Genomic DNA, 25848 nt, shown 5'->3' with positions numbered 1-25848 from the left:
TAAATGACATAGATAATAATAATATAGTATAAAGATAATAATAGATGATATAGATAATAATACATGATATAGATAATAATAATAGATGATAAAGATAATAATTATACATAATATAGATAATAATAATAATAATAATAATACATAAAATATATACTTTGCTTAAAAGTTGGATCCAACTGCAAAATATACACAGCCAGATTTACCAGTACAATACACCAGCAGCAGATGTGTGCAGTTTATTAGGACTAATTAGTGGAACAAAGAATATAGACCCTGATCTGCCAGCACATTATGCATTGGCAAATCAGGTTCTATATGTTGTTTGCAGTTGAGTGATTAGTATACATAGAAAATACATAATATCGATGATAATACTTCATAATATAGATAATAAGCATACAGGATTGTTTTTAATTTCAGGTGCGATGTATTCAACCATCTATTTCCAACTTGCACTTATTTATGTGAAAATCTTATTAATTTATTTTCAAATAAAAACTGACAGAGCATGTGTTCAAATCTTTTAAGTCTTTATATTTTTCAGAGGGGCCCAGCGTGGCCATGTGGTCTAAAGCGCTCACTGCTACGGAGCACTGATGTCCCACCTCTGTCAGCATGGGTTTGAGTCTCGGGCTTGGCTAATGTGGGTATGTGAGAATGTGGGTATGTGAGGGGTTTTACTGGGTTCTTCCTCCACCATTTATACTGGCCGCCATGTATAGCCTATCTTGTGCTGCAAAAAATGGCATTAAACCGTATTTTTCAGACATGTATTTGTCTAATTATCTCTGATACACCTGCAAGTGATCTAATTAGTCTGCACAGTCTAAATCAATTAGTATCTATTAACCAGTTTAGTTCTGTTTTACTTACAGATATAACCCACCAATGACGGAGTCTGAATAAGGCATAACCCAATATTAGAAAAGTAAACCTTGCAGCAGCTATCATCTGAAATTGATAGGAATGAAAAGTAATACAATACCGAGGCAAAAAAGTAAATTAATTCTTCAATAATATGCTCTTTTCTAGCTTACTGAGTTGTGTGTTTTTTGTGCCATTAGATGTTTTAGAATACAAGAATTTGAGGTATTAAATGTTTGGGTCATGTCACACCTATAGCAAAGAAATCTAAGTAAAGAAGCATATAAAACAAAGTCTGTTCGATGCAAATATATATTTACATGGGGCACACTGATATTTACATGGGGTAAGTAGATATTTACATTGGGCAAGTAGATATATACATGCAGCAAGTATATATTTACATGCAAGTGATTCTTCAGATAAGCATACTGAAAGGATTTACACTATACTGTCTGAAAAAGATTTCCAATAATTTAAGAAAGAAAAATACATTTCTTCTTTATAACTGCTGAACACTGAAACCATCTGTGATATTCATGAGCTAATAGATTTTTAAATTAGATACTGAATAAGTTGTACTGGATGTAAGATGGCACCATTTTCATATAAGACAAACCAGACACCATTAGACTTCTGCTGAATATCCCCTATTGATATGACCATCCATTCAGAAGAATTAGTTATGGTCACTATATTTTAGGTTAAAGCAGCACCATTTACATTCAGGACCATAATCAGTCTTGTGGTAAAACCAAATGTTAATATGACTTTCCATTTTGGAGGAGTAACAATAGCAAGATTACAAGATAGCTGGGATGGAGTTCATAATGACTGTCATGTCTACCATTTTCGTTTAGTACCAGCAATGACATAAAAAGAAATCGTCTGGAAAAACTATAATGTTGATATACCTTTAAATTTAAAAGGAGCAGCTGTAAGACTTTCAAGAAGACAGCTGTGGTGGCCATATTGAATATCAGCTCAGCAAAATATTAACTAGACTTCCAGTGAAATCCCATGCTGACTTACCTTTCCATTCATGAGGAGTAGCAATAACAAGATTAAAGGTTGTTGTAGTTGCCATATCAGATGTCAGATCAGCAACATTGATTTAGGGCAAACTTTTATGGAAGCCTTTCAGTACAAACCTAATGTCATAACTATTTATACAGGTGGAGTAGTGATAACAAGATCACAAGATGGCAAGTGTGGCAGCCATATAAGATGCTGGGCTACATCATTTTCATTTGGACCAATCAGACAACAGAGGAGTCTTCTGGTGAAATACATGTCAATATATCTTTCCAGACAGAAGTAGTCATAAGATTTTCAAGATGTCTGCGAAGGTGGCCATATTTGACATCAGATCAATACCATTCTCATTTAGGATCAACTAGCCGTTATAGGAAGTCTTTTAGTGAAAACCACATGCTGATAGGACCATTCATTCAGGAGGTGTAGTGATAATAATATTTAATGATGGCTGCTATGGTGACCATACTGAATGACCAAGCAATACGTTGTTTGGTTAGGAGTAACTAGACCTTAGGATGAATGTGTGTATAAAGTTTCATCTGTGTAGTTTAGGAGGAGTAGCAATAACAAACATGCTAAAGGCCAGGTGCCAGATGAAAGGCCAGGTGCCAGATGAAAGGCCAGGTGCCAGATGAAAGACAACAGTCCATCCCATAAGCTCTTCTGATCTGTGATGTATTTACTCTTGTCCCCGCCCTGAATGAGGAAATATTACCTTTCTCCCCTTTGCCACAGAAGTTAAAATCAAATTCATATCTTAGTATTTAAATTTTTAACATTGCTGCGAAGAATTGGGTCACAATATTACCCAATAATATCTTGATATTTTTCATGCAAATATTTCTGTTTCTCAACCAAATATAATCAATAATTTAAAGTACAAATAACAACCAAAAATCTAATCCAGTTTAAACTAGGCATTTCTGTTTAAGATCAAACTAGGAATTTCCACTGTCATAACTGGGAAATATGAACGGAAAGCAAAACATGAGTAATGTTAAATTCTCCAAAACAAGAGTAATGTTAAATTCTCCAAAACAAGAGTAATGTTAAATTCTCCAAAACAAGAGTGCCTCACATGGACTGATGCTCTTCTGAATGCAAAAGAATTTCCAGAGTCCACAATAATTTTGTTTCTTTCCTCCTTTATTCTCTTTAAGTGCTTAGTATTGGAAGCATCTCAGATATTCTTTAGTTAGGACCAACTTTGTATTTGTCAGCATGTGTCAAAAGGAGTAATGATAATATAACTTTCAAGATGGCCACTATGGAAGTCATTAGAAAGTCACATCTTACTTCAGAACCAACTGTATATGACAAAACTTTTTTCCATGGAAAGTCAAAGGTGATACAACCATTTATTTAAAATTTGTTTTTGACCAGTACAGCTACAAAAATCAAGAAGAAATTCTGCAGAATAAATAAGACATCATCAACACTTGACTTACCACTGTATCGAAAAGGGATGTTTTAAAGTTGTACTGAGCAACTTGTTTGTTAAATGCACTCCATATAGGATTATCTCCAATAAGCTAAAATAAGAGAAATTCATATTATTACTCATATTTGGATTACATTTGATAGCATAAAGATAATGAATAAGACTATACATGAGGAAATTCCAGAATAAGAGTGACATTTTATTCAATCTATATCTTAAAAACCCTGAAGTACGCAAGTTCTTGTTCTCACTTAATATATCTTATTTGATGAAAATCGTAAATATTTTTAAAAAATTCTGCAGCACAACTTTAATAGATATATATTCCTGGAAAGACTTGATTTTTCATAAGCTTAAAACATTTCTCCAAAATAAACATTAAAATTCTTCCTGTAACATTCATTGTGGGCATGAAATGTAAACCCATGTCAAAGCCTATGTTTCCTATGGCAACCACAGCCTAGCATTCAAGCCTGGGGAGATAAACCTGATTCAGGGAATGTGAAGAGATGAACCGATAATATACTGTCATATCATAGAATTTTTTGAGAATTTAAATTTATTAATTTTATGGAGTTTAAAAATCCATAAAGTGTTTAAAAATCTAAAAATTTAACATCAACGTGAAATCTATTATCATTTTAATACAAATGAACAAGTTTACATTCAAATAATGTTACCCATTTAAATATCATCTGATCCAAATTTTAAAAAATTCATAACAAGAAAAATTACTATATTGTGCAGCACTCCCTCATTATAATGACACCATATAATGAGACAATCATAAACCCTCATTATAATGAAACCAAGTAGTGAGGCAGCTATATAACTCATTACAGTGCAATTATAGTGAGACAGCCATATACACTGACAGTGCAATTATAGTGAGATAGCCATATATACACATTATAGTGCCACCATGTAGTGAAACAGCCATATATACTCATTATAGTGCCACCATGTAGTGAGACAGCCATCTAGTCATTATAGTGCCACCATGTAGTGAGACAGCCATCTACACTCATTATAGTGCCACCATGTAGTGAGACAGCCATATACACTCATTATAGTGCCACCATGTAGTGAGACAGCCATATACACTCATTATAGTGCCACCATATAGAGAAACAGCCAATATATTCCATATGATATCTCCATATACAATGTGACCCCACTATAACACGGTAGCTGGGAGCCATAGAACCCAACAGTGTTATAGGCTGAACCGTGTTATAAGCAACCAGCTCAGTTAGCTGAAGAAAATGATGCATGTACCCCAAAAACTGCAGGGGGGTGGGTTAGGTAATAAATGTGGGTGGTAAATTATGTGCTTCATCAGCACAGTTACCATCTTAAATTGATGCATATTAAAACATTAACCCATAGCGACGAGTTAACATGGCAAGAGGTAGTAGCCTACTGCTGTCATGCATGACACACTAAAGTGGGTGGTATTATAGAAAGGTAGACAGATATAGCTCTACAACGATACCAGATAATCTGGAACATGGAATATCTAGAAGCAATACAAAGTACAGATTTTTAAAAAAATCATTTTTTGGACCGATTTTTCTTCTACCCAAAATTCACTTGTGGTCAGAATCCGATTTTGTGTTTGGATTTTAGGCTTTTTGGTCTCAGATTTAAGGCAAACTGGTTTGAACTGCAAACAGACAGATGAACCTTTGCAAAAAGTAGGATAAGAAGAGCATTTGGAATAAAAAGTGGTCTCGATACAAAAATAATGGCTCCATTTAGCAACAAAAAAAAATGAAATAAAGAGAAAAAAAAGAACTCCAACGTTTACCCTTCTGCTCATGCGCAAGTCAAATAGCCAACAAAAAACGATGTTTCTAACAAAACTAGGCAGTATGTTATTCAAAGATCACCTGGGACTTGGTGTTTTCGGATCTATTCAGAAACAGCTTTCAAAATGTGTTTCCTACTTGATTTTCAGGCGAAAATGACAAAAACCTCCAGGGATTAATGTGTTAAATGATAAATACACCTGTAGTGAAAACAGAGAAGGCATATATAATAGTTTACTTTATTTAGAGAACCACGAATTGGTACATATACATGAATACTGTTTATATATACATGTCTGATGTATAACATGAATAGAGTATCAACACTGTACTCACCCACAAATCTCATCATATACAATGAATCCACAATACAAGTACTTCCATCAAAAATATGCAGAGATTTAAAATATTCAATAATTTTGTCACAGGTCATATTGGTCTGAATTCAGTGGAAAAATGTAACACAATCATGTAACAAATGACGCAGCACATTTACTTTTCAGTACGTCCCAAGTTGGTAAATGTTAGTTTGCATTTTTAAGCCGCCATTGGTAGCATTCATAAGCATAAACTTTTTCCCTGCAAAAAGGAAACTTTCACAGCACAGTTAACGTGTTCCAGTCACATTGGAAAATGCAAAAATCCATCAGATTCCATTACTTCTATTTAAGTTTGGTACTGACTTCCTCTGAAGAAAAGTTCTTTGTGTTTATTGAAGATTGTAATCGGCTCTCTTGGATGAAGGTAGCATGCATTATTGAAGTCACTGCTAAAGGCCAGCTTTGGAGAACCAAACAAATGCCCATTTCTTTTTGTGGTAATCTGTTTCCTTTGAAATTTCAGCAAACTATTTTATCTGGGTAGTTTTAAAAAGGAATTGGCCATTGTTTGGACTAGTCTAGTTACTGTTCCTCCCTGCCTATTGAATAAACCAATAAGTAAGACGTGGTTTTTTATTTTAAAAAATTATATTTGTGGTAGCAGCGTGATGCTGCCTTCCATGCATGCGTCAGAAATTTAGCAAAGGGTCAACAGATGAGGGAGACGCAGGTGTTCTGGTCTGATGACAGGGATCATTACAGAAAATGTGAGTGTTCTGAAGAATTTAATTCTGAGTGAAAAGAAGAGGAATTTTACTTACCTTCCACATATAAATGTCAGTCTTCGTAAATATATTAATTACTAGCAAGCGGACAAAAATTCGATGAAAGATAGATTACGAGATAATGCCAGATGTGAAGATAAGCTGATTATGATATAACAATGCACTGTTTAGATGGTTTGTCAATATGGACAAAGAATTTGTTTATGTAACAACAGATAAATTTCAGTTCATTTTATATCCAGTTTGTGGCTTCCTTTCATGGGTCCTCTGAATTTCTCCACTCCAAACCAGTGGTTGTATATACAAGTTTAAACACCAAAAATGTCACCAATAAAAAAATCGCCAGATGGTATATTTTGCCGCCAATATGGAAAAATTGATCCAAGTTTGCAACATCAGCGAAGCCCTATGCGATCACAGAAAAAACTTTTTATACATTATTTTTTGTACTTTTAAGAAGAAAACACTACTTTATCGTGTACAAGAAAAATACATATAAAATATCAGGAGCCAAACCACAATTGTCTTGTAATATTTATATGTGATCTCTTCCCCAAAATGATAATAAACATGTTATAATGGAGCGTATTAAAGCGGGGTTGCACTGTAGTGTGACAGCCATATGCCTTCATTACAATGCCACCATATAGTGAGACAGCCTAAGAATGAAGTAAATGATAAATATAATTTTACAACTACTTAATAAAATAGGATCCAAGATCATAGTGGCTAAATTTACAAATCACTGGCATGTCAACTCAGTCTGCATGGGTTCACATTTTGGGCTTTGACAATGATGGTATGTGGGAAAGCTTGCTAGAAGTTTCCCATTGGTCGGTGGTTCTTCCTGGATTTTCCTGGGTTCTTCCTCCAGCAGATATACTGGCTGTCATGTATAGCAGCACATCGTGTGCTGAAAAAATGGTGTTAAACCCACAAAACTACAACCTGACAAATAACAGGAACAGTTATATAACGAAGGGCATATATTGATTTAGTGCTGTATTTATAAAAAAAATTCTAAATAAATAATATCCCCTTTGGAGTCTGAGTACCTGTGTATAAATGACCCACAGTATAAAGGTGAGGATGAGATCAAAAGCAACGAACAGACAAAAAGTTCTCCGAACACTTGTCATCCGACCATTGTCCAGATCCCATACTGACAGTGCTGATAAACGAGATGACAAAGCCGCATTTCTGGAAAAGAACACATTCCGAAGATGTCAAAAAAATATGAATGATATGGGTATCAAATATTAAGATATTTTTTTTTATCTTTAAACAGCAAATGCATGACGAGATTATCATATTCATAAATATACAGTGAAACCTGCCTCAGCAGACACCTGTATATTAAAGACACCTGGTGGTCACAAAAAGGTCAGCACCAAATACTGACTTTTGATTCAAAACTCTTATATTAAAAATTCATCCTAAGATCTTCAATAGAATTGTATGTTACTGACACAAATGAATAATCATGAAAATGCCATGATTCTAACTTCTCTTGAATTGAAATGAGAGATCAAATTTAAAAAATTTTGAGCACAAGTCATAATTGTTTCATGCCAGTGGGGTCTATTCAGAATGGTCAAAATAAATTGACCCATTTCTTGTTTATATTATCAACTCCACATAAAGGACACCTGTCAATAAATAACATATTTACATGAGCCCCATCCTTAATGGAAACATTTCACAGTATACCAAAATAAATAAATGTAAGTATAACAAATGTGCATGTATTTATTCAAATTTTTATTTAGGGCTCAATTTTCCTCTTTTTATCATGATCATTTACTGAAAATCTGAGTAATTTGGAAACAAACTGAAGCCATATTTTGGTTGCAAAATAAAATTTCAAATTAGCAAAAAAAAAGGATAAAATTTTATCATTATTTTCTGGGGTTTTATTGTTCTGTACATGCAGCACTCTCCCATTATAATGACATTCATCAGAGTCAAAGAGTATACTGCCTTTTAGTGAGACCACCTTATAATGAAGCACATAAACAGGTCTTATAAGCAGAATGTGTTATAACGATATGTCTTATAGTGAGACCATCTTATAATGATGTACATTATACATATAATTTTAATGCAACTTAATGAAATTGGATCCATCACCATACAGGCCTTATTAGCAGAATGTGTTATAGTGATAAGTCTTAAAATAAGACCACCTTATAAAGATGTACATTATACAGAGAAGCCTCATTAATACAGACTTAGTTTATCTGGAAACCTTTCTATCTGGACATAATTCAACGGGAACAGAATTCCTAAACATTAATTTGCTCCATTAATCAATAAAACCACGTTCTGGATCCAGAAGTGAAAATCGGGACCAAAGTGAAACATTACTATAAAACTTGTCTCCATAATCCAGAAATAATCTGTCTTAAAATAAGAACATCTGAAATCACATATGAAAATAAATTCAGTCAGATAACACAGATTCACCTATGCAAATTTGGAGGTGTGTCAATGTATCAATCTCTGATTGGTCAAATTCTAGTGGTATGTTAAAGTTATCAACTGATCATGTGATCATTTGTGTGGAAAAATTAAGTAGCATGGCCATATTGTAACCAGCAATTGCATAAACATTGTCTGTTTTAGCTAATCACTGACAGGGGTGTTAATAATTAAATAAACACACTGGGATCAAATCACTTTTTGATATAACATATGGTTCATAAATTAAGTGTGTCATTAAGCCTCTTTGTTGTTTACCAATTATACGTAACAATCACAGTTTATTGATGACTGTACAAATACAGTTGATTGATTTAAGCTGTGGACAGTAAAGGGCTTCATTTCCAAATAAAATGGGGACATCAATTATCAGCTCATTAGCAGTTATAACAGCTGTAAAATATGACTTATAAAAATGACTGCATGTATATACAATCACAAATTATAATAATGCAAAATAATTACAAGTCAATAGATCATTTTCATTAATTTATTACAACCATTACTGAATATACAGTACATTTACAGCTAGCATCTACATGTATATGTGTACGGTGTGATGACATCATAAAATAAAAATATGCACGTTTCAATTATCCAGAAAACTCGTTAATCCAGACATATTCACTGGGAGCAAAGGTGTCAGGATTAACAAGGCTCCTCTGTACATATAATTTTAATATGACTTAATGCAATGGGATACATCACCAAACATACCTTATATGCAGAATGTGTTATAACAATAGGACTTTTAGTGGGACCACTTATAAATGATGTACCATTATACACATAATTTTAATATCACTTAATGCTATTTGATCCATCACCAAACAGGTCTTATATGCAGTGTATGTTATAACAATAGGTCTTTTAGTGGGACCACTTATAAATGATGTACCATTATACACATAATTTTAATATTACTTAATGCCATGGGATCTATCACCAAACAGGTCTTATATGAAGAATGTGTTATAACGATAGGACTTTTAATGGGACCACCTTATAAATGATGTACCATTATACACATAAATTTAATATCACTTAATGAAATGGGATCCATCTCCAAACAGGCCTTATAAGCAGAATGTTGTTGTTGTTGTAGGGTTTAACGCCATTTTTCAGCACACAATTGGCTATACATGGCAGCCAGTATTAATGGTGGAGGAAGCACCTGGAAAAAACCCAGAAAGAACCACTGACCCACGAGAAGCTACTGGCAAGCTTTCTCACATACCCACATTGGCTGAATCCGAGACTCGAACCCACGCAGACAGAGATGAGATGGCAATGATCCATAACGGACAGAGCTTTAGACCACTCGGGGGCCCCTATAAGCAGAATGTGTTAATAATATGTCTTATAGTAAGACCACCTTATCATGATGTACATTATACAAATAATTATAATATCACTTAATGGTATGGGATCCATCACCATAGAGACCTTTTTATGCAGAATGTGTTAGAACAATGGATTATATATAGTGTGTGTGTGATTTGGAGTTTTTAATGTAGCTTTAACAATTATTCAGTCATATCACTATGATGTCTGCAGTGTGGCAGTTTATAGTGATGTCTAGCACTGGTGCATTATGCTGCAGACATGTAGCATGATGTCCAACCCAGTCACATTATCCTGACATCAGGCCGACCAGTCCTAACACTAACCTCTTAATTCATAGCACCAAGCAAATAAGCTGTTAGTACCATTTTGTAAGTCTTTGGTATGACTCGGCCAGGGATCAAACCCACAACATCCTGCATCTGAAGTAGATGCTCTAACCACTAGACCACCAGAGTGGTTGGATCTTATAGTGATGGAGTTCTATTTATATCATGGAATTCAGTATCTAAATTTATTACATTATTCTTTTGAGATGCTTCTTGGTCAGATGTCATATATATATATATATATATATATATATATATATATATATATATATATATAATTTATTCATAAAGTATCAGCAAAATGTACCATGATGAAATTTATCTTAGGCCTGGCTGGGAGAAAGCTTCAAGTGAAATATGACTCAAATAAATAAAAAAGATGAATATAAAATATGGATGCTAGTGTATGAACAGATTGAAGCTACTATTTGGTGCCTCACATGGTAAACATTGGGATCTAATTTCTGAAGTGCATTTTATTTACCCCTGCAAAGAATTTGGAACCCTGTATGATGGTTCTCTTTTGTTCAGGTGTTGTTCCACTGGTTGTGATAGATGGTCCCGATAGTTCTGCATGCTTCCAGCTTTGCCTGTGTCTTCAGAAGCCTGCATGGAAATAAAAAGAGTAAATAAACATTGGAAATGATTTATCCTTGTTTTCAGATTGAATATTCAACACAATGACTTTGAACTTTTAATCCAATGAACCTGAACTTTTGTCTACCACGTTGACAATTCTCAGGTGCACATACAGAATGTTTGGTGAATGTAGCTGGAGTTAATCAGCAGAAATAGATGGATGGACATATGGATGGACGTATAGATGGACGTATAGATGGACAGAAGATATCATAACATAATATGCTGTGTCGGCATAGTAACCAAGTAGTGTCCATCTTCATTAAACCATTCCCCAACTCAAGGACATGGCTGGTTCTATGGTAAAAAGAAAGCATACAGGAAATGGTTTGGGTCAGGTATTATTGAAAAAATAAAAGCAACAAACAATATGTTACCAACAACAACTGAACAAAAAATTAAACCCAATCTTTTTCTTGATCCTACAGTTGCATCCTGGGATTGGAAAAATGGTTAAGGAGAACATGTAATGATGTTATATTCCAACTGAATTCAAGGTTATATAGATACATGAAACAAATTTACCAAAAATTAGTCACCACTGTAATTCTTGACAATAGCCCCACCCATGGGCAATATTAAGACAGGCAAGAATATGTGATAATATTGTATTAAATACGAAGGGAATTGGTTAAGGAGATACTGACCTACAAATGCTGGAGAATAAAAAAACCCATAAAATGGCCACTTTTTGTGATGGTCCAATACATCATAAGCAATTCTCCATTTTTGTACTGTACAAATTACCTCCCTTTCCAACCAGTGATTGGCTCCTCAAAGCATGTGTTACTATCTAACATATAGTTAAGAGAGCAAAATGAAAACATATCATATTGTGAAGCAAAATACTATAATGGAAGAAGTAATTTCCTTGACAGAAATGGATGTAACCAATATGACACTAAAGGGGTCAAGCTGCTGATATTTGTCATCTGCCACATCGTCTGAAATGCTGGGCTGAAATTATCTAACCTTGACATTAAAGTGATAATTAAGCTTCTTCGAGCTCCAATACACAGAAGCAGCCTACAAGTTTAACTTCAATTAGATTTCTTTTCAAATGGACAAAACTGGGGGTTGAAATTAGCTTAAGTTCTTATTCTAGATAATCTAGGCTCAGCTGTCAGTGAGATGCTGTTCACACTAGTTTGCCACCTTTGCAGATATAAAAACAAACAGGTCAGGATATATTAAATTTCAATAGACACATAAAGTTTCAGGTCGGAAAATAATTACCAGGCTGATAACTGGCTGAACATATATGTCATGTATAAACCTTTCAATATGATATCTACTGTAACTGGCAGCCACACTGGTAGACTAGAATAAGACTTTATTGCTGATGCCTTTATGATTGCTGAAATAAATTTACAAAATACTGAAAAAGCAGAAAAATAGTTTTCTGTCAGTATCTATAATTGAAATTAGGTGCAGAAAGTGTGTAAATGTGCATGGGGAGCCCATTCAGGGCATTTGCTGGCGTACTGTTGACTAATTTTAAGATCTTTTTAAATAGCCCTACTACCTAATTATTAAATGTACTGGAAAATATGTCATTTCTGGTTCTGGATTTTCTGTTGCTTGAGTGTTGTATTATCCTTCCATGATTAACTGGTTTTATCTCAAACAAATTTATAAAAACATTTTTTCCCAAATAAATATACAAACTAATAACTGACAACACTACTTTATTCCACTCTGCTTTGAAAAATAAAGGCAACAAGCCAACTTACCACCTCAAAACGATGTAACACATACTGACAGGCATTATGCCAAGTTTTATGGTGAACGTTTATTTTATGAGGTCCCTACGTAAGTCTTGAAAGATGACAATAAAAGTTACATGTTGGCAGTATCTTTCTTTCCCTAATTTTGTATCATTCTTTTCTTTGGGCCTTGGCTTCACATATTTTATTGTAAAAGCATTCTGAAATGATACACAATGACAAAATAATGTTAAAAAAACCACTATGTGAGGGACTGCCATAATGTCTGTAGAACAGATACTGGTGCGATTGTTCCATCATGCAGTTTTTGAAAGCCTAGGAGATAAGCCTTCACACGTCATGTGACCATGGCGTATTACAATAACCTTAAAAATATAATGACAAACAAGCTTAGTGGGAAAAAAGCTTTATTGATCGTCATATAAAGAAACAATGTGTGAACTGTAATGTAATAATGCATTTGTACACTTGTCCAGTTCACAGTAAGAGTTTTCCCCCCTTGTAAAGGATTTGATGCTCTTTTCTTACATAACAAGAATGGTTTGAATAAGTCCTAGAAGCTGAGTAATTACATGTATTGAGCACAAGTTTATCACAATAAGACAATACATAAACCAGACCTAATCACCTCCGAATTAAGCGTCATCAGCAACATCTTTATTGTCTGATAAATAAATAATCTTTTAACAAGACCTACAATATCCCATTTGTTTGTACCTCCCTCCCGATTTTAAAAACAAAATTCAACAAGGATATACAAAATACACAAAACTTGGTCATTTCATTAACTGATTTATAAGTTTTAATCAGATTGTCACCTGAGGGTCCCAAACAATGTCAATAATTCCATCAATTGTTTGATTTCCATCTCTTTCAACACATGTGTACAAGGGTTCCTCTTATTTATTTGTTCAATTTGTTTTTGAAATATTAAAAGAAGACATTATATATATTAGATGCAGACAACACAGCTTTTACTTAAGTAGACTATTCTAGAAACAAGAAATGGACAGCAAGTGGTCTGATGGTTTGTTTACATCAGGAGGTCCAATTTGCACTAAAACGTCAATAAACTGACAGTGTTAAGGACCACCTGGCAATGATCAGGTTAGAATCAATGAATGAAATGACGTTTTTTTTACTACCTTGATGCTTTCATTTTTAAAATTGGTAGGGGGTAAAAAAAATGGGAAGGTAAGCTAATACTATAATGACCTTTCAAATCCAATTCATTTATTTGGTAGTCTAATGAATAAAAAAAACTAATCAGACAACTGACAGCTGATATTTTGTAAAACAATTTCATTCAATGCATTTAATCCAAAGTACCGTCTTTAGTGTATTGCTCCTGCCATAAGCATAGTCAATGTATTACAAGACAGCACTTCAAATCAGTATATAAACTATGCTATCAGTTTAGGATACATATGCTCCATTAAGTTTGAAATGAAAGTAGTTCCTTGGGAGAACACTCACTTAAATAGATCCATAATAGCAAATACACCCTGAGCTATTTTTAGACACTAAGCATTAAAGGCATGATTAATATATTGAACTATTTTTAGTCACTAAGCCATATTTAAAGGCATGATTATTATCTTGAACTATTTTTAGTCACTAAGCCATATTTAAAGGCATGATTATTATCTTGAACTATTTTTAGTCACTAAGCCATATTTAAAGGCATGATTATTATCTTGAACTATTTTTAGTCACTAAGCCATATTTAAAGGCATGATTATTATCTTGAACTATTTTTAGTCACTAAGCCATATTTAAAGGCATGATTATTATCTTGAACTATTTTTAGTCACTAAGCCATATTTAAAGGCATGATTATTATCTTGAACTATTTTTAGTCACTAAGCCATATTTAAAGGCATGATTATTATCTTGAGCTATTTTTAGTCACTAAGCCATATTTAAAGACATGATTATTGTCTTGAACTATTTAGTCACTAAGCCATATTTAAAAGCATGATTATAATCTTTAACTATTTTTAGTCACTAAGCCATATTTAAAGGCATGATTATTATCTTGAACTATTTTTAGTCACTAAGCCATATTTAAAGACATGATTATTGTCTTGAACTATTTAGTCACTAAGCCATATTTAAAAGCATGATTATAATCTTTAACTATTTTTAGTCACTAAGCCATATTTAAAGGCATGATCAATATTATATTTTCATTTGTTTTCAAAATCATCAGGAAGAAAAAGAGGGGAATAGAAATCTTCCTAACTACGGCACTGCATTATGTTAGCTGGTATACATTTTATTGACGGTCACCAACGCTGAAAGTTCTGTACTTTAGATATTTCATTGTTGACTATGCCCAGAAGTCATTTAACTGACCACACCAGGTATTTGAAAGAACACAACGCTTTTTGAAAAATCATTCTCTATTTCAGTATAATTTGCATTTATTTGACGAAGTGGATATTTCAAGAAAGTGTACCACAATACATATAAATGCACCCATTAATGATTTTGGAAACAATGAAAACTTCAATTAAACTCACAGGTATTTTAAACTGGATTTCTAGAAAAAAATCTCTTTTAGTTTCATTGTAAAGTACATATCTCTTGCTTACTCAATGTGGGAAACCTGTTTGCTTACTTCTGTCAGCTCTAAGCGATTGTTAATACCATGCCATTAATCAAAGACAGTCTAATACTCTTGATCATTTTCAGAAAGAACGCATTTTGATGTGAATAACATGAAGAAACTGTATGATGATTGGAAGCCCTACAAAACTTGGACCTGTTGAAGGAATGCCGCCATATATAAAAAATGATGCAAAAAGACATACATACATACATATATACATACCTACATACATACATACATACGTACATACATACGTACGTATATACATACATACATACATACCTACATATTTACATACATACCTACATACATACATGCAAACATACATGCGTGTGCATGCATGCATACATACAGACAGACAAACACACACACATATATATATACATATACGTATATATATATATATATATATATATATATATATATATATATATATATATATATATAGTCTAACCTATCTATTGAATGAGGTCTTAGATTGACTCGTTGATTAATTGCACTATTGTTTTTAACCAAGAAGTGCTGATTGAGATTTCCCAACTCTTTATACATTTTCATTTGAGGTATCGTTACTGGTTTTTAATTTATGGGGCTTTTGATACTCAACTTTTATTTCAGAAAACGTGAATGTATTAATTAACTCTTTGTTCTGACTACAGTAATATCAAACACTCTTTCCCACTTCCCCTTGGCGTGCAGAATACTTGGCTAACTCAAAATCTTATTCAGCACTTTTGCCTTTAGAAACATCGAAGATTGTTTTCTTTGCATATACTATATTATCTCAAAATAGTGATCAAGTCAAAGGCACCTACCTTGGGTATTACAGCAACTTCAACCAACGTGTTTCAATCACATATGTCTCGTTACAGTTTCTCCTTCAATCAATAGATGGTTTAAACAAAATTGAACGCGGTAATCCATATAAGAAGACACCAATGTCCTTAAATCGATTTTAAGACAGATACTTAAATGAAAATTGTATTTCCGGTTTCGGATTAGGTCTATTGCAGTTAAGGAAACAATATTCGTTTTGATTAGCAAAACGATGTGGCTAATTTGTTTCCTTACATGTTCAACTGTGAATCCATGATTTGGTACAATTATTTAAGGAAACTTAGTACAGGGATTAATCTTTAGAAGCTCTAAGCACTTACAGTATTACATAACATAAAAACATATACAATGTGTGTGTGTGTGTGTGTGAGATTTAGATTTTTAACATGGCTTTAACAAAAATTTCAGTCATATCGCTATGATATCTGCAGTGTGACAGCTTATAGTGATGTCTAGCACTGGGGCATCATGCAGCATGATCTCCCACCCAGTAACATTATCCTGACACCAGACCGACCAGTCCTACCACTAACCTCTTAATGATGAGTGCCAAGCAAGGCAGCTATTATAAAGTTGTACCAATTAATCGGCCATACTCATAATCGGACTGATTATTGGAGCAATCGGTATAATCGGTATCGGCAGAAATAATCGGTGCCAATGTAAACAAATTTCCCAAATATAAATTTAATCATAACATTCATCTTGACATGGCTTGAATTTTAAATCAGAATTAAATAGTGGAAATTAAGGAATAAACATTTGATTTGGGGGTTAATTGAAAGACAGTATATTCTTAAAAGTAAATACCTTTTAACATGCTTGCTGTAAACTACTGATGATTGTCTGCTCACAACAAGTTATCAATACCATGCATGCACTCATCCAAATCACAGCAGCCAACCAGCCAATGAGGCCTCGTGTGGCCGCTGAGCTTCCAGCATATGCATTACAGGGATGGTCCTGGCTTTTAAAACGTTGCCAAAACAAATCGCCAATCTCAATATTTTTGTTGCCAATTTTCAAAAAATGTCGCCAGAATAAGTAGTGAATATTTTTCCTGCCGAATAAGTAGTGAATATTTTTCCAAGACTATTAATGCAATAGGCAATGAAAATTGAAAAAGATGGGACAGTTATTACTTTATTGACAACAAGCTATACAGCCATAATATTACAAAATAAATCATTACATGACTGTTTTGCACTACTTCTATGGTCTTTGCATTGTGCATCACCATTAGTGCATAGGTCTAACTGTTGTCACCTGAAATAAATGCATTATCAAATGTAAAATATCTACTTTCCCACAGTCTCTCTTTTTTTAATAGAAACATCAAGTATTAAGCAAATCTATATTATGTAAATTATTTTCCAAATAGTAGTTTTGCAAGAAGCTTTATTTAGATAATGACATTTTAATACTATAACCCTACGATTGTACTTTGCAATGTAAGATAAGTGATGTATAATGCGACCATCGATTTCACGCATTCAGGAATTAAATGCCCCCCCCCCCCTTTATGGCTAGCTTCACATAGTACATCTCTGTCAACCAGGAGTTCAGAAAATTATTTTTGCTGCGCTTTGCTTGTTACTGAACTGCTTCCTAAATTCCAGGAATGATCACTGAATGCTGTAGATTTTTTCTCGACAAGCAAATTATGATCTCCATTCCCACCAATGAAACTTACACGAGTCAACTTGACCTGGCATTACTGTACCATACATATAAGCAGTGATTACCATCATTAAATTAAAAGAAGGAATGAAGAAATATATCACAGAGCATATGTGTTCTGAATAAACTAATTCGGAATAAATATTTTATTTAGTAAAGAGTTTTATTTGCATATATGAGTTAACAATAAGAAATGTGATGTGATGTGTGATGTGATTTTGATTTTTAACGTAGCTTTAACAATTTTTCAGTCATATTGCTACGATGTCTGCAATGTGGCAGTTTATAGTGATGTCTAGCACTGGGGCATCATGCCGCAGACATGTAGCATGATGTCCCACCCAGTCACATTATCCTGACACCGGGCCAACCAGTCCTAACACTAACCTTTTAATGCTGAGCACCAAGCAAGGCAGCTGTTAGTACCATTTTTCTAAGTCTTTGGTATGACTCGGCCGGGGATCGAACCCATGACCTCCTGCATCCAAGGCGGATGCTCTAACCACTAGGCCACCGGAGCGGTTAACAATAAGAAATAAGGTGGGATATAAAATGTGGGAAATAGTTATCACATGAATGGTTGCTTGAGAAGACATTTAACTGTTAACATAAATCTGCACCCATTTTAGGCATTGTTAGTTATAACAAAAATAGGGCATGCTTTACTTGTCAATCAAATGCTAGTGCTTTCACTAACTGTAGAACAGGCAGTTTCTTGACATAATCGGTCTCATAATCGGTGTCGGCAATTTTAATCATCGGCTATACGCAGTATCGGCATAATCGACAAAAAGTGACATCTGTACAGCTTTAAACTGTTAGTGCCATTTTTGTAAATCTTTGGAATTACTTGGCCGGAGATCAAACCCATGACCTCCCACATCTGAGGCACACGCTCAAACCACTAGGCCACCAGAGCAGTTACACAGATAATGACATGGTTACACAAAAAATTACCATAAAATTACAAAATAAAAACATGCTGACAATAAGTAAGGTAGTAGCATTATTAAGTCTTTAAGTCTGTTCTTTAAGTCTATGTTCTGTAGAACATCAAAAGCTCATTATAATTCTATATGGTTCATAACATGACAAACAAGAGAACGTCGCCTTGCATGGTTAACTGGTACACACCATTTTCTTTGCTAATATCTTCTGAATCATTTTAAATATCTTCATTAAACTTTGCATACTTTGCATACTTGTTTACTGAGACTAGCCAACAAGTCCTGAAAAAAAATGAAGTCTGCCTCACCTATCTCATTTTTATTGCAAAGTCCATCAATTCATTGAACTATCCCACTCATCTGCTTAGTATCTACAGAACTGTTTAAGATATTTTTAATGAATCTTGGCACGCACTTGTATCCAGACAAGTTTCTCCCCCATGTAAAATTCAACTTTGTCAGATTAGTTAAGAGTTTATCTTTTCATTTTTATACTGTTTTTTAAAAGGTATATTAGTACCAATTGCTCAAGCCATGATCGCAGAGCTAAATGTGCTGAAAACAGCCATTTCAGAAATAAACAACAAAGCTATGGTAGGTGTGACTGACGCATATACTGTAATTCCAATCTACTTTCTGTCATGCTTAAAGATATGTCCAGTCTCTTGGTTACATGTAATATTGTGTTTCATTAATATCTAGCATATTTTTTTTGCGATTTTATGATTTTTTGTAAAATGTGATACATATCAGAGCAAACATATATTTTATACAATAATTCCAAACCCTGTCTAGTTCTGACAGAGTTATCTCTCTTAAGTGCTTGAATACAAGGTTATGTTGTCACCAAACTGAAAATCTGTGATCAATCATCCACCACAGTATGAGACATGCTTCCTGAAGTAGGGCAGGTATAAATCCACAGTAGAGTACAGGCCTGACTTCATCAGGAACATTTTTAACATTAAGTGGAGTGTTGTTGTTGTTGTTCTAGGGTTTAACGCTATCTGAGCCTTGGACTCGAACCCACGCAGACAGAGGTGAGATGGCAGTGATCTGGAATGATGAGCGCATTAGACCACTCGGCCACTCGGGGCCCCCAAGTGGAGTGTAATTAGGTGATAACTACACAAGTGAAAGATGGTCAACACATGCTGTGTGCACTGTACTAACCACCTAACTGGTCTAGACCTGTAGTCTAATGGTACTACACTCTGTCATTACAAAATGTTTCACTAAAACATGGATCCTGTTATAAAGTGGATGTTGTCATGAATCATATTTCATTATGTAATAGTGAAATCATATGCCTAATGTACTTCCTGATAAGGCAGTCTCACTATAATGCTGTTGACTATAAGACAGTCTCACAACAATGCTATCTCACTGAAAGACAGTCCCACTATAAGGCTGTATGATCTATGGTTCCTTTGGACACCAATATAATGCGAGAGTAGTGTCTGTTCCTGACTATCAGAGAGAGAGATAGACTGGACTTCATTTCCAATCATGACGGTCAGACCACTTATCCCCACCACGCACATTCTAGGGTTTATCTAATATGTGTCTTGACTGCAATGACATGTAGATCTGAATGACGTTCAGAGATCTTGGAAATGCTTAATTACGCATATTTGGACGCCAATTTTTTATCTGGGACACAGAAAATCACTGAGGCGGGAGTCTCTGTACACATGTAATAGGTGTGTGGCAAAATTCAAAGACTTGACAGTCCTGCTTCAGCCACCTGCTTTGTGGGAAAATGTGTTGATCAATTAGCTGTGCTGATATTTACAATGACAGAATTCAGTGACTGAAAGACCCCTTGATCTACATACATGTTGCCATTTTATAAGAGTACATAAAAAAAGAACATGATGCAATAGATGGGTGGCAAGTTCAAAGGCTCTGACTGGCGACTGGGTGAGAAAAAGAATGTACTGATATCTACAGTGATTGAATTCAAAGACAGAAAGACCCAGAGATGTACATGTGATCATTTATAACAGTACATCAAATAAACAACTTTAACTTTCGTTATTGTGTTAATTTCTGAACGTAGAGGAATAAGCAGTGCATGTGAGCCAAGACAAGTTGAGACTTAGACAAAATGCCATTCGTAAGTGGGTGACAAGTCACCTAAAAATGTAAACTTCGCCTTCTTCTGTTAGGAAAGCAAAAACGACTTCACCCTGTGATTATTTAAGAGGTACACTGACTGACCATACCATATTTTTTTTAATGCCCCTCGCCTTAGCCCGGTTAGTTCTAGTGTTGCAGTGAAATCTATTCATCAAGACATCAGTAGCTAGGCCTAGTTTTTATATCAATTACGTTGACAAACAAACTCTTGCCCATTCACAAGCATTATGTTTTGATAGCTGATTGACCATTAACCCTTTTCCAAGTAAGGTAGCAACTATCAATTTCCTGCATGATATCCTTTGATGAATACAAACTTGTGTTTTAAGATCAGAATCGGTGATCTGGATATTTATTAATTGCCTCTTATACACTATTTCATCATAAAATTAGTTAAAAACTGTAAGTGAACCAGTAGGCCTAACAGGAAATAATGGCAGACTTCGCAAAGTCTGGGATGTACCAGTTTATTAGATTGTCTGTGTTTTAAATCATTGGGCAAATATATTCAGAAAAAATATACAAATCATTAAAACCAAAGCCTAGGTATTATTTTATTAAAGATTTAACTTTAAAATGCAAATTATGTAGATCAGAAACATATGGGACAATGCTATGTTGTGGAATTTGCGAGATGAGCTTTAAGGTCTAAGCTGTTTTCTGACCTGACACGTATTTGCAAAAATACGGGGAAAAACAGCAAATCAGATACTATTTATTTGCCTAAAATTACTACAAGTACATATACAAATAAATAAACCATAAATTGGCGATCCTGTCAATGGACTGTTGTAATGAAGCTATATTATAGTGAGTGATTACATTACGAAAACTTCTCCATCTAAAAATAGATGCACTCACGTATGTGTTGATTCTGTAGGAAAGAAGGGACTGCAACTTTTGATGGTGGGACTCCTATTTTTACCGAAATGGGAGTCCTGGACTCAAGAGTTTTAAAATTCTAGCGAGACCTCTGATGTTGTAGAACAAACGTCAAGATAAAATGGATGGAATGTAGTGATCAAGTATACTACAGTATATGAGACCTATCTTGATTTGGACCTTTAAGTCTAGCAGTATGTCTGTCTAACTGACTTCAAGATAGACAAACCATGTTCAACTTCCTCCCATTACAGTTGCATCCCTTACTGTTACAGTAGGTGTGAAAGTTGTCTCCATATTCACCATACCTGCTAGAACATGTGTCAATATAATTTCCAGCATAGACCTTTCTTGACACCACACTATACGCCTATAGCCCAGGGGTAGGTAAAATATGGTCAGTGGGCCATATCCAGCAAGTAACCTGGTTTTAACCATTAATTTACATCATATGATGTGGCTTTAAAAATCACTTATCCAGCCTAAATCCTAGAGGATATTGCCCATGGCTGCCTTAGCCTGTATAAATAGTAAACAACTGTGATTAAAGCTGATGGAGAATATCACTATGGGGCAGTTCATACAGCTGTCAGAGAGGCTATTACAAGGTGGTGGTCAGTGAAAAACAACCACCATTCTACAGATTACTTAACTGACTAAAGCCAGGGTGAATTTGTGTTGCAGTTCTTTCAGCCCTGCTGTGGGAATGCCCATTAGGGTTATTTGCATAGGCAAAGCACATACAGTACACACACACACCCCCATTTGCCATGGATAAAACTGTATAGCTTTCAAAGTGTTGATATAAAGCAAATTGATATACCAATACTACTGGTATATCAAACTGTGATCTGGCTTTGGCACATTAATGTGCATATATATTGTTTCAGCACTGGGTTATATTTCAACAGTAAGCTATAGCTTCTATATTCTCAAAATCTGTGATGAATTTCCACTAATTAATCGTTAGCATTGAAATAAAATAATGATAAAAAATACTGGGATGTGGTGTGAAAGAAAAAAAGTAACCTACAAGAACCTGGGACTTAGTAACAGTTTGATGTAAGCATTCCATGGGATTTTAATAAAGTGTTCACAGTACTAATGATACGAAGTTCCAATAGCATGCAAGACTTTTAAGGTACATTTATATGTAAGGAAGAATTGTGTAATCTATTTAATGCTTTTTTTAAAATTTATTTCTCCTTTTTTATAAAACCTATTAAATAAGAGTCTAGTAACATATTGTTTAATACTAAAATGTCTGAAAACTGCTCTACCCTCCGTCAACCACTCTCTATCATTGTGTGAGTTGGTTATGCAGCAAATTGACCAATAAAGAAATATAGGGATGGCTGATAAATAAATGCCTTTATAGTAAGTCTCTGCAACCCATCCACCACATCTCTCTCTCCCTCTCTCAGTCTCTCTTCAAAGAAAGATACCAGGGACAGTGGCATCACGGGGGTTGGTGTCACCCAGTGTGATAACTCATTGTGTCATCCCCATGGACCTACTTCCTGCACAGAAATTCAAAATTTTTATAGACAATCATTTGGTGTCATCTCCTCTGATGGTGCCACCTGGTGCAGTCTGCACCCCCCTAGTGATGCCACTGACCAGGGAAAATAAGTTAAAAAATGAGCATGGTGGATTTTCGTTTGTCATGCTACAATGACTCTGGACCTATGAATGAGGGAAAAATGTTGTCACACAAAGCAAACAGAATGGGGAAAGTTATAAATGGAAGATAGAAACAATTGTATGATTGGTAGCCATGTTCATTAAATTATACTGACTTAGATGAACTGTAAATGATTTTAAATGTTTGAATTAGCTCTTACTGGCTCTTCATTTTACTGAGTATATATTTTCAACTCATTTAAATATGGTGGCTTTATATTAAAGCCTGTGCACGCAGTGTTGAAGTAGTTAGCCATGCTGTATTTTTTTGTGATCTACATTCTTCATTTAAACCATCTTTCTTGTTTAAATCATAAGTGTGTCTTCTAGTTACTGAATCAATATGAATGACAATAGAAGTATAAAAACTGAAAGAAGCAGCTGATTAATTTGCAAAGGATATTGTGATCATTTGCAAAAGGTTAAGACCTACATTTTGTAGTGGACACACTAGACAGGGCTGTGCAGAGTTCATTCATTCCATCAATACACATTTGCTTAAAGTCAATCGTAAATGCTTTGGAAATGCAAGTGTGTGTATTTCTATGTGATATCAATAAAATATATGTATAGCATGTACATTTCATCTTACACCTGCACCTAATCCCCATCCCCTGTATCTATCAGATGCACTTTCTGAGTCTCAAAATCCCCAAAGCACTGTCTGGAAGGTTAGCCAGTATGCAGGACTTGTATTTTTTTTCTTCAAAATGAGAACAAAAAGATTAAATGATAAGCAGACCAGAAAGATAAAAAGTTCACATGCATTATATATATATATATATATATATATATATATATATATATATATATATATATATGAGCGGGGTCTTAAAGGTATGGATGCATAAACTGCAGTAGAATATCTCGGCCTAGTTGAACAAACCTTGGTGGTTGATCACGAAGTTGATCCTCGCGTTAATCCCACTTTAACTTCCCGGTATATTATACCGCAGATAACAATCGAAGTGGCTGTTACAGTACGAACAGATATCTATCAGAGAAAGACTAGCTGCCCACTGTCTTCATGGTTCAATGTAGTAATAATATTAGTATCCCTACTTCGTAAAAGGGCTTTGACATCGAAGCTATACCATAATAACAGTCGGCTTATGACAAACATGACACAATAATCAAATCTATCTGCGACCTCTTTGCGATATGAAATCTGTGGCAGCCTCCCAGTTTTCTTACCATGTTGACTGACATTATCAGATAGCTGACGCTCACAGTTATACAACCTTTGATCTCGCAATGTCAATATAGATATAGCTGCATGTACACAAAGCGAACTACGACTGCCATTTTGAACAGCAAAGTCATGTGATTATGGCGGGCGATTATATCCCGGAAGTGTTTCCAACCACAGGGGCTCGTTACAAATAAAATCAAGGGATGGGGGTTCTAACCTGTAATAATATATAACATTATATTATTACAGGTTAGAACCCCCATCCCTTGATTTTCTTTGTAACGAGCCCTGTGTTTCCAACGGGACAATAAACACTTCATAGTAAATAAATACTAACTGACAGCTTTGTGTCCTTATGAACGATTTTAAATGCAAAATAAAGGCAGATTTTTATTAAAAGTCTCTTCAATGTTTGTCTAGTTTATGTGGTTCTCTACCTGAAATATGGCAAATGATGGTGGTAGTGGTGGTGGTGGGGTATTCGTCTCTGGTTGTTTTATCCATGTTTTGATTCACTGATTACCTGGATTTACGTCGCGTGCGACCAAAGGGGAATGTGCGACGAGTTTATTTCCGCACAGCGGGATGCTAAATGTTCCTTGGGGAAGGAGTTAGTGTAACATCACCCAAGTGTTTATGTGCTCAAGGAACACTGTTAATTTAGCCGTCAAGTCGTATGACGACTATATGTCCCTAACAACCTGAATGAAGGGCTATCATGAGTGGGAATGGGCCCAACACACACTCATGTTAACAATGGGTTGATTTCAGTCCGTTATTGACTGCTAGGTGACGACCCAAGCTGTATATAACGCAACCAATTGCAACGGTGACGTCACATCGGGACACCTAGCGTTAGGCGGGTGAAAATTGTTCCACATCTCCGCCGTTATACGATGTCCGAGAGAGGCAACAGGGCAAGGAACTCGGCAAGCCAGCCATAGATGTCGTGCACTCCAAAGAACGCCAGCCCGTACTTGGTCAAGTTTAGTCTAGTTGTACTAACGGACAATAAAAAATGACAATAATGTGTTAGCCACCAATGCAATTGGGTCAAATCAAAACAAGTTTTACAATTTTCCTACGTCCTAA

General features: G+C 34.8%; 1 protein-coding gene across 1 annotated transcript in view; it reads right to left on the bottom strand.

The window, feature by feature from the left end:
- The window catches only part of LOC149791414 (stAR-related lipid transfer protein 3-like), a 95647-nt gene extending 70767 nt beyond the window's left edge, over positions 1-24880 (bottom strand). Inside the window, exons 1-5 of the mRNA XM_089969952.1 lie at positions 24451-24880; positions 10898-11019; positions 7315-7459; positions 3351-3434; positions 874-951 (exon numbers count right to left, since the gene is read on the bottom strand). Of these exons, the coding sequence (XP_089826078.1) occupies positions 874-951; positions 3351-3434; positions 7315-7459; positions 10898-10989 (399 nt within the window). The 5' untranslated portion in view covers positions 10990-11019; positions 24451-24880. The remainder of the gene's footprint in view (positions 1-873; positions 952-3350; positions 3435-7314; positions 7460-10897; positions 11020-24450) is intronic.
- Positions 24881-25848: the final 968 nt, after the last annotated feature.

Source organism: Sinohyriopsis cumingii, chromosome 9 (genome assembly GCF_028554795.1).
Source record: "Sinohyriopsis cumingii isolate HCF-2022 chromosome 9, ASM2855479v2, whole genome shotgun sequence".
NCBI classification, from domain to species: Eukaryota; Metazoa; Mollusca; class Bivalvia; order Unionida; family Unionidae; genus Sinohyriopsis; species Sinohyriopsis cumingii.
Note: the sequence above shows the minus strand (reverse complement) of the source record. Positions and strands in the feature narration are given on the sequence as shown.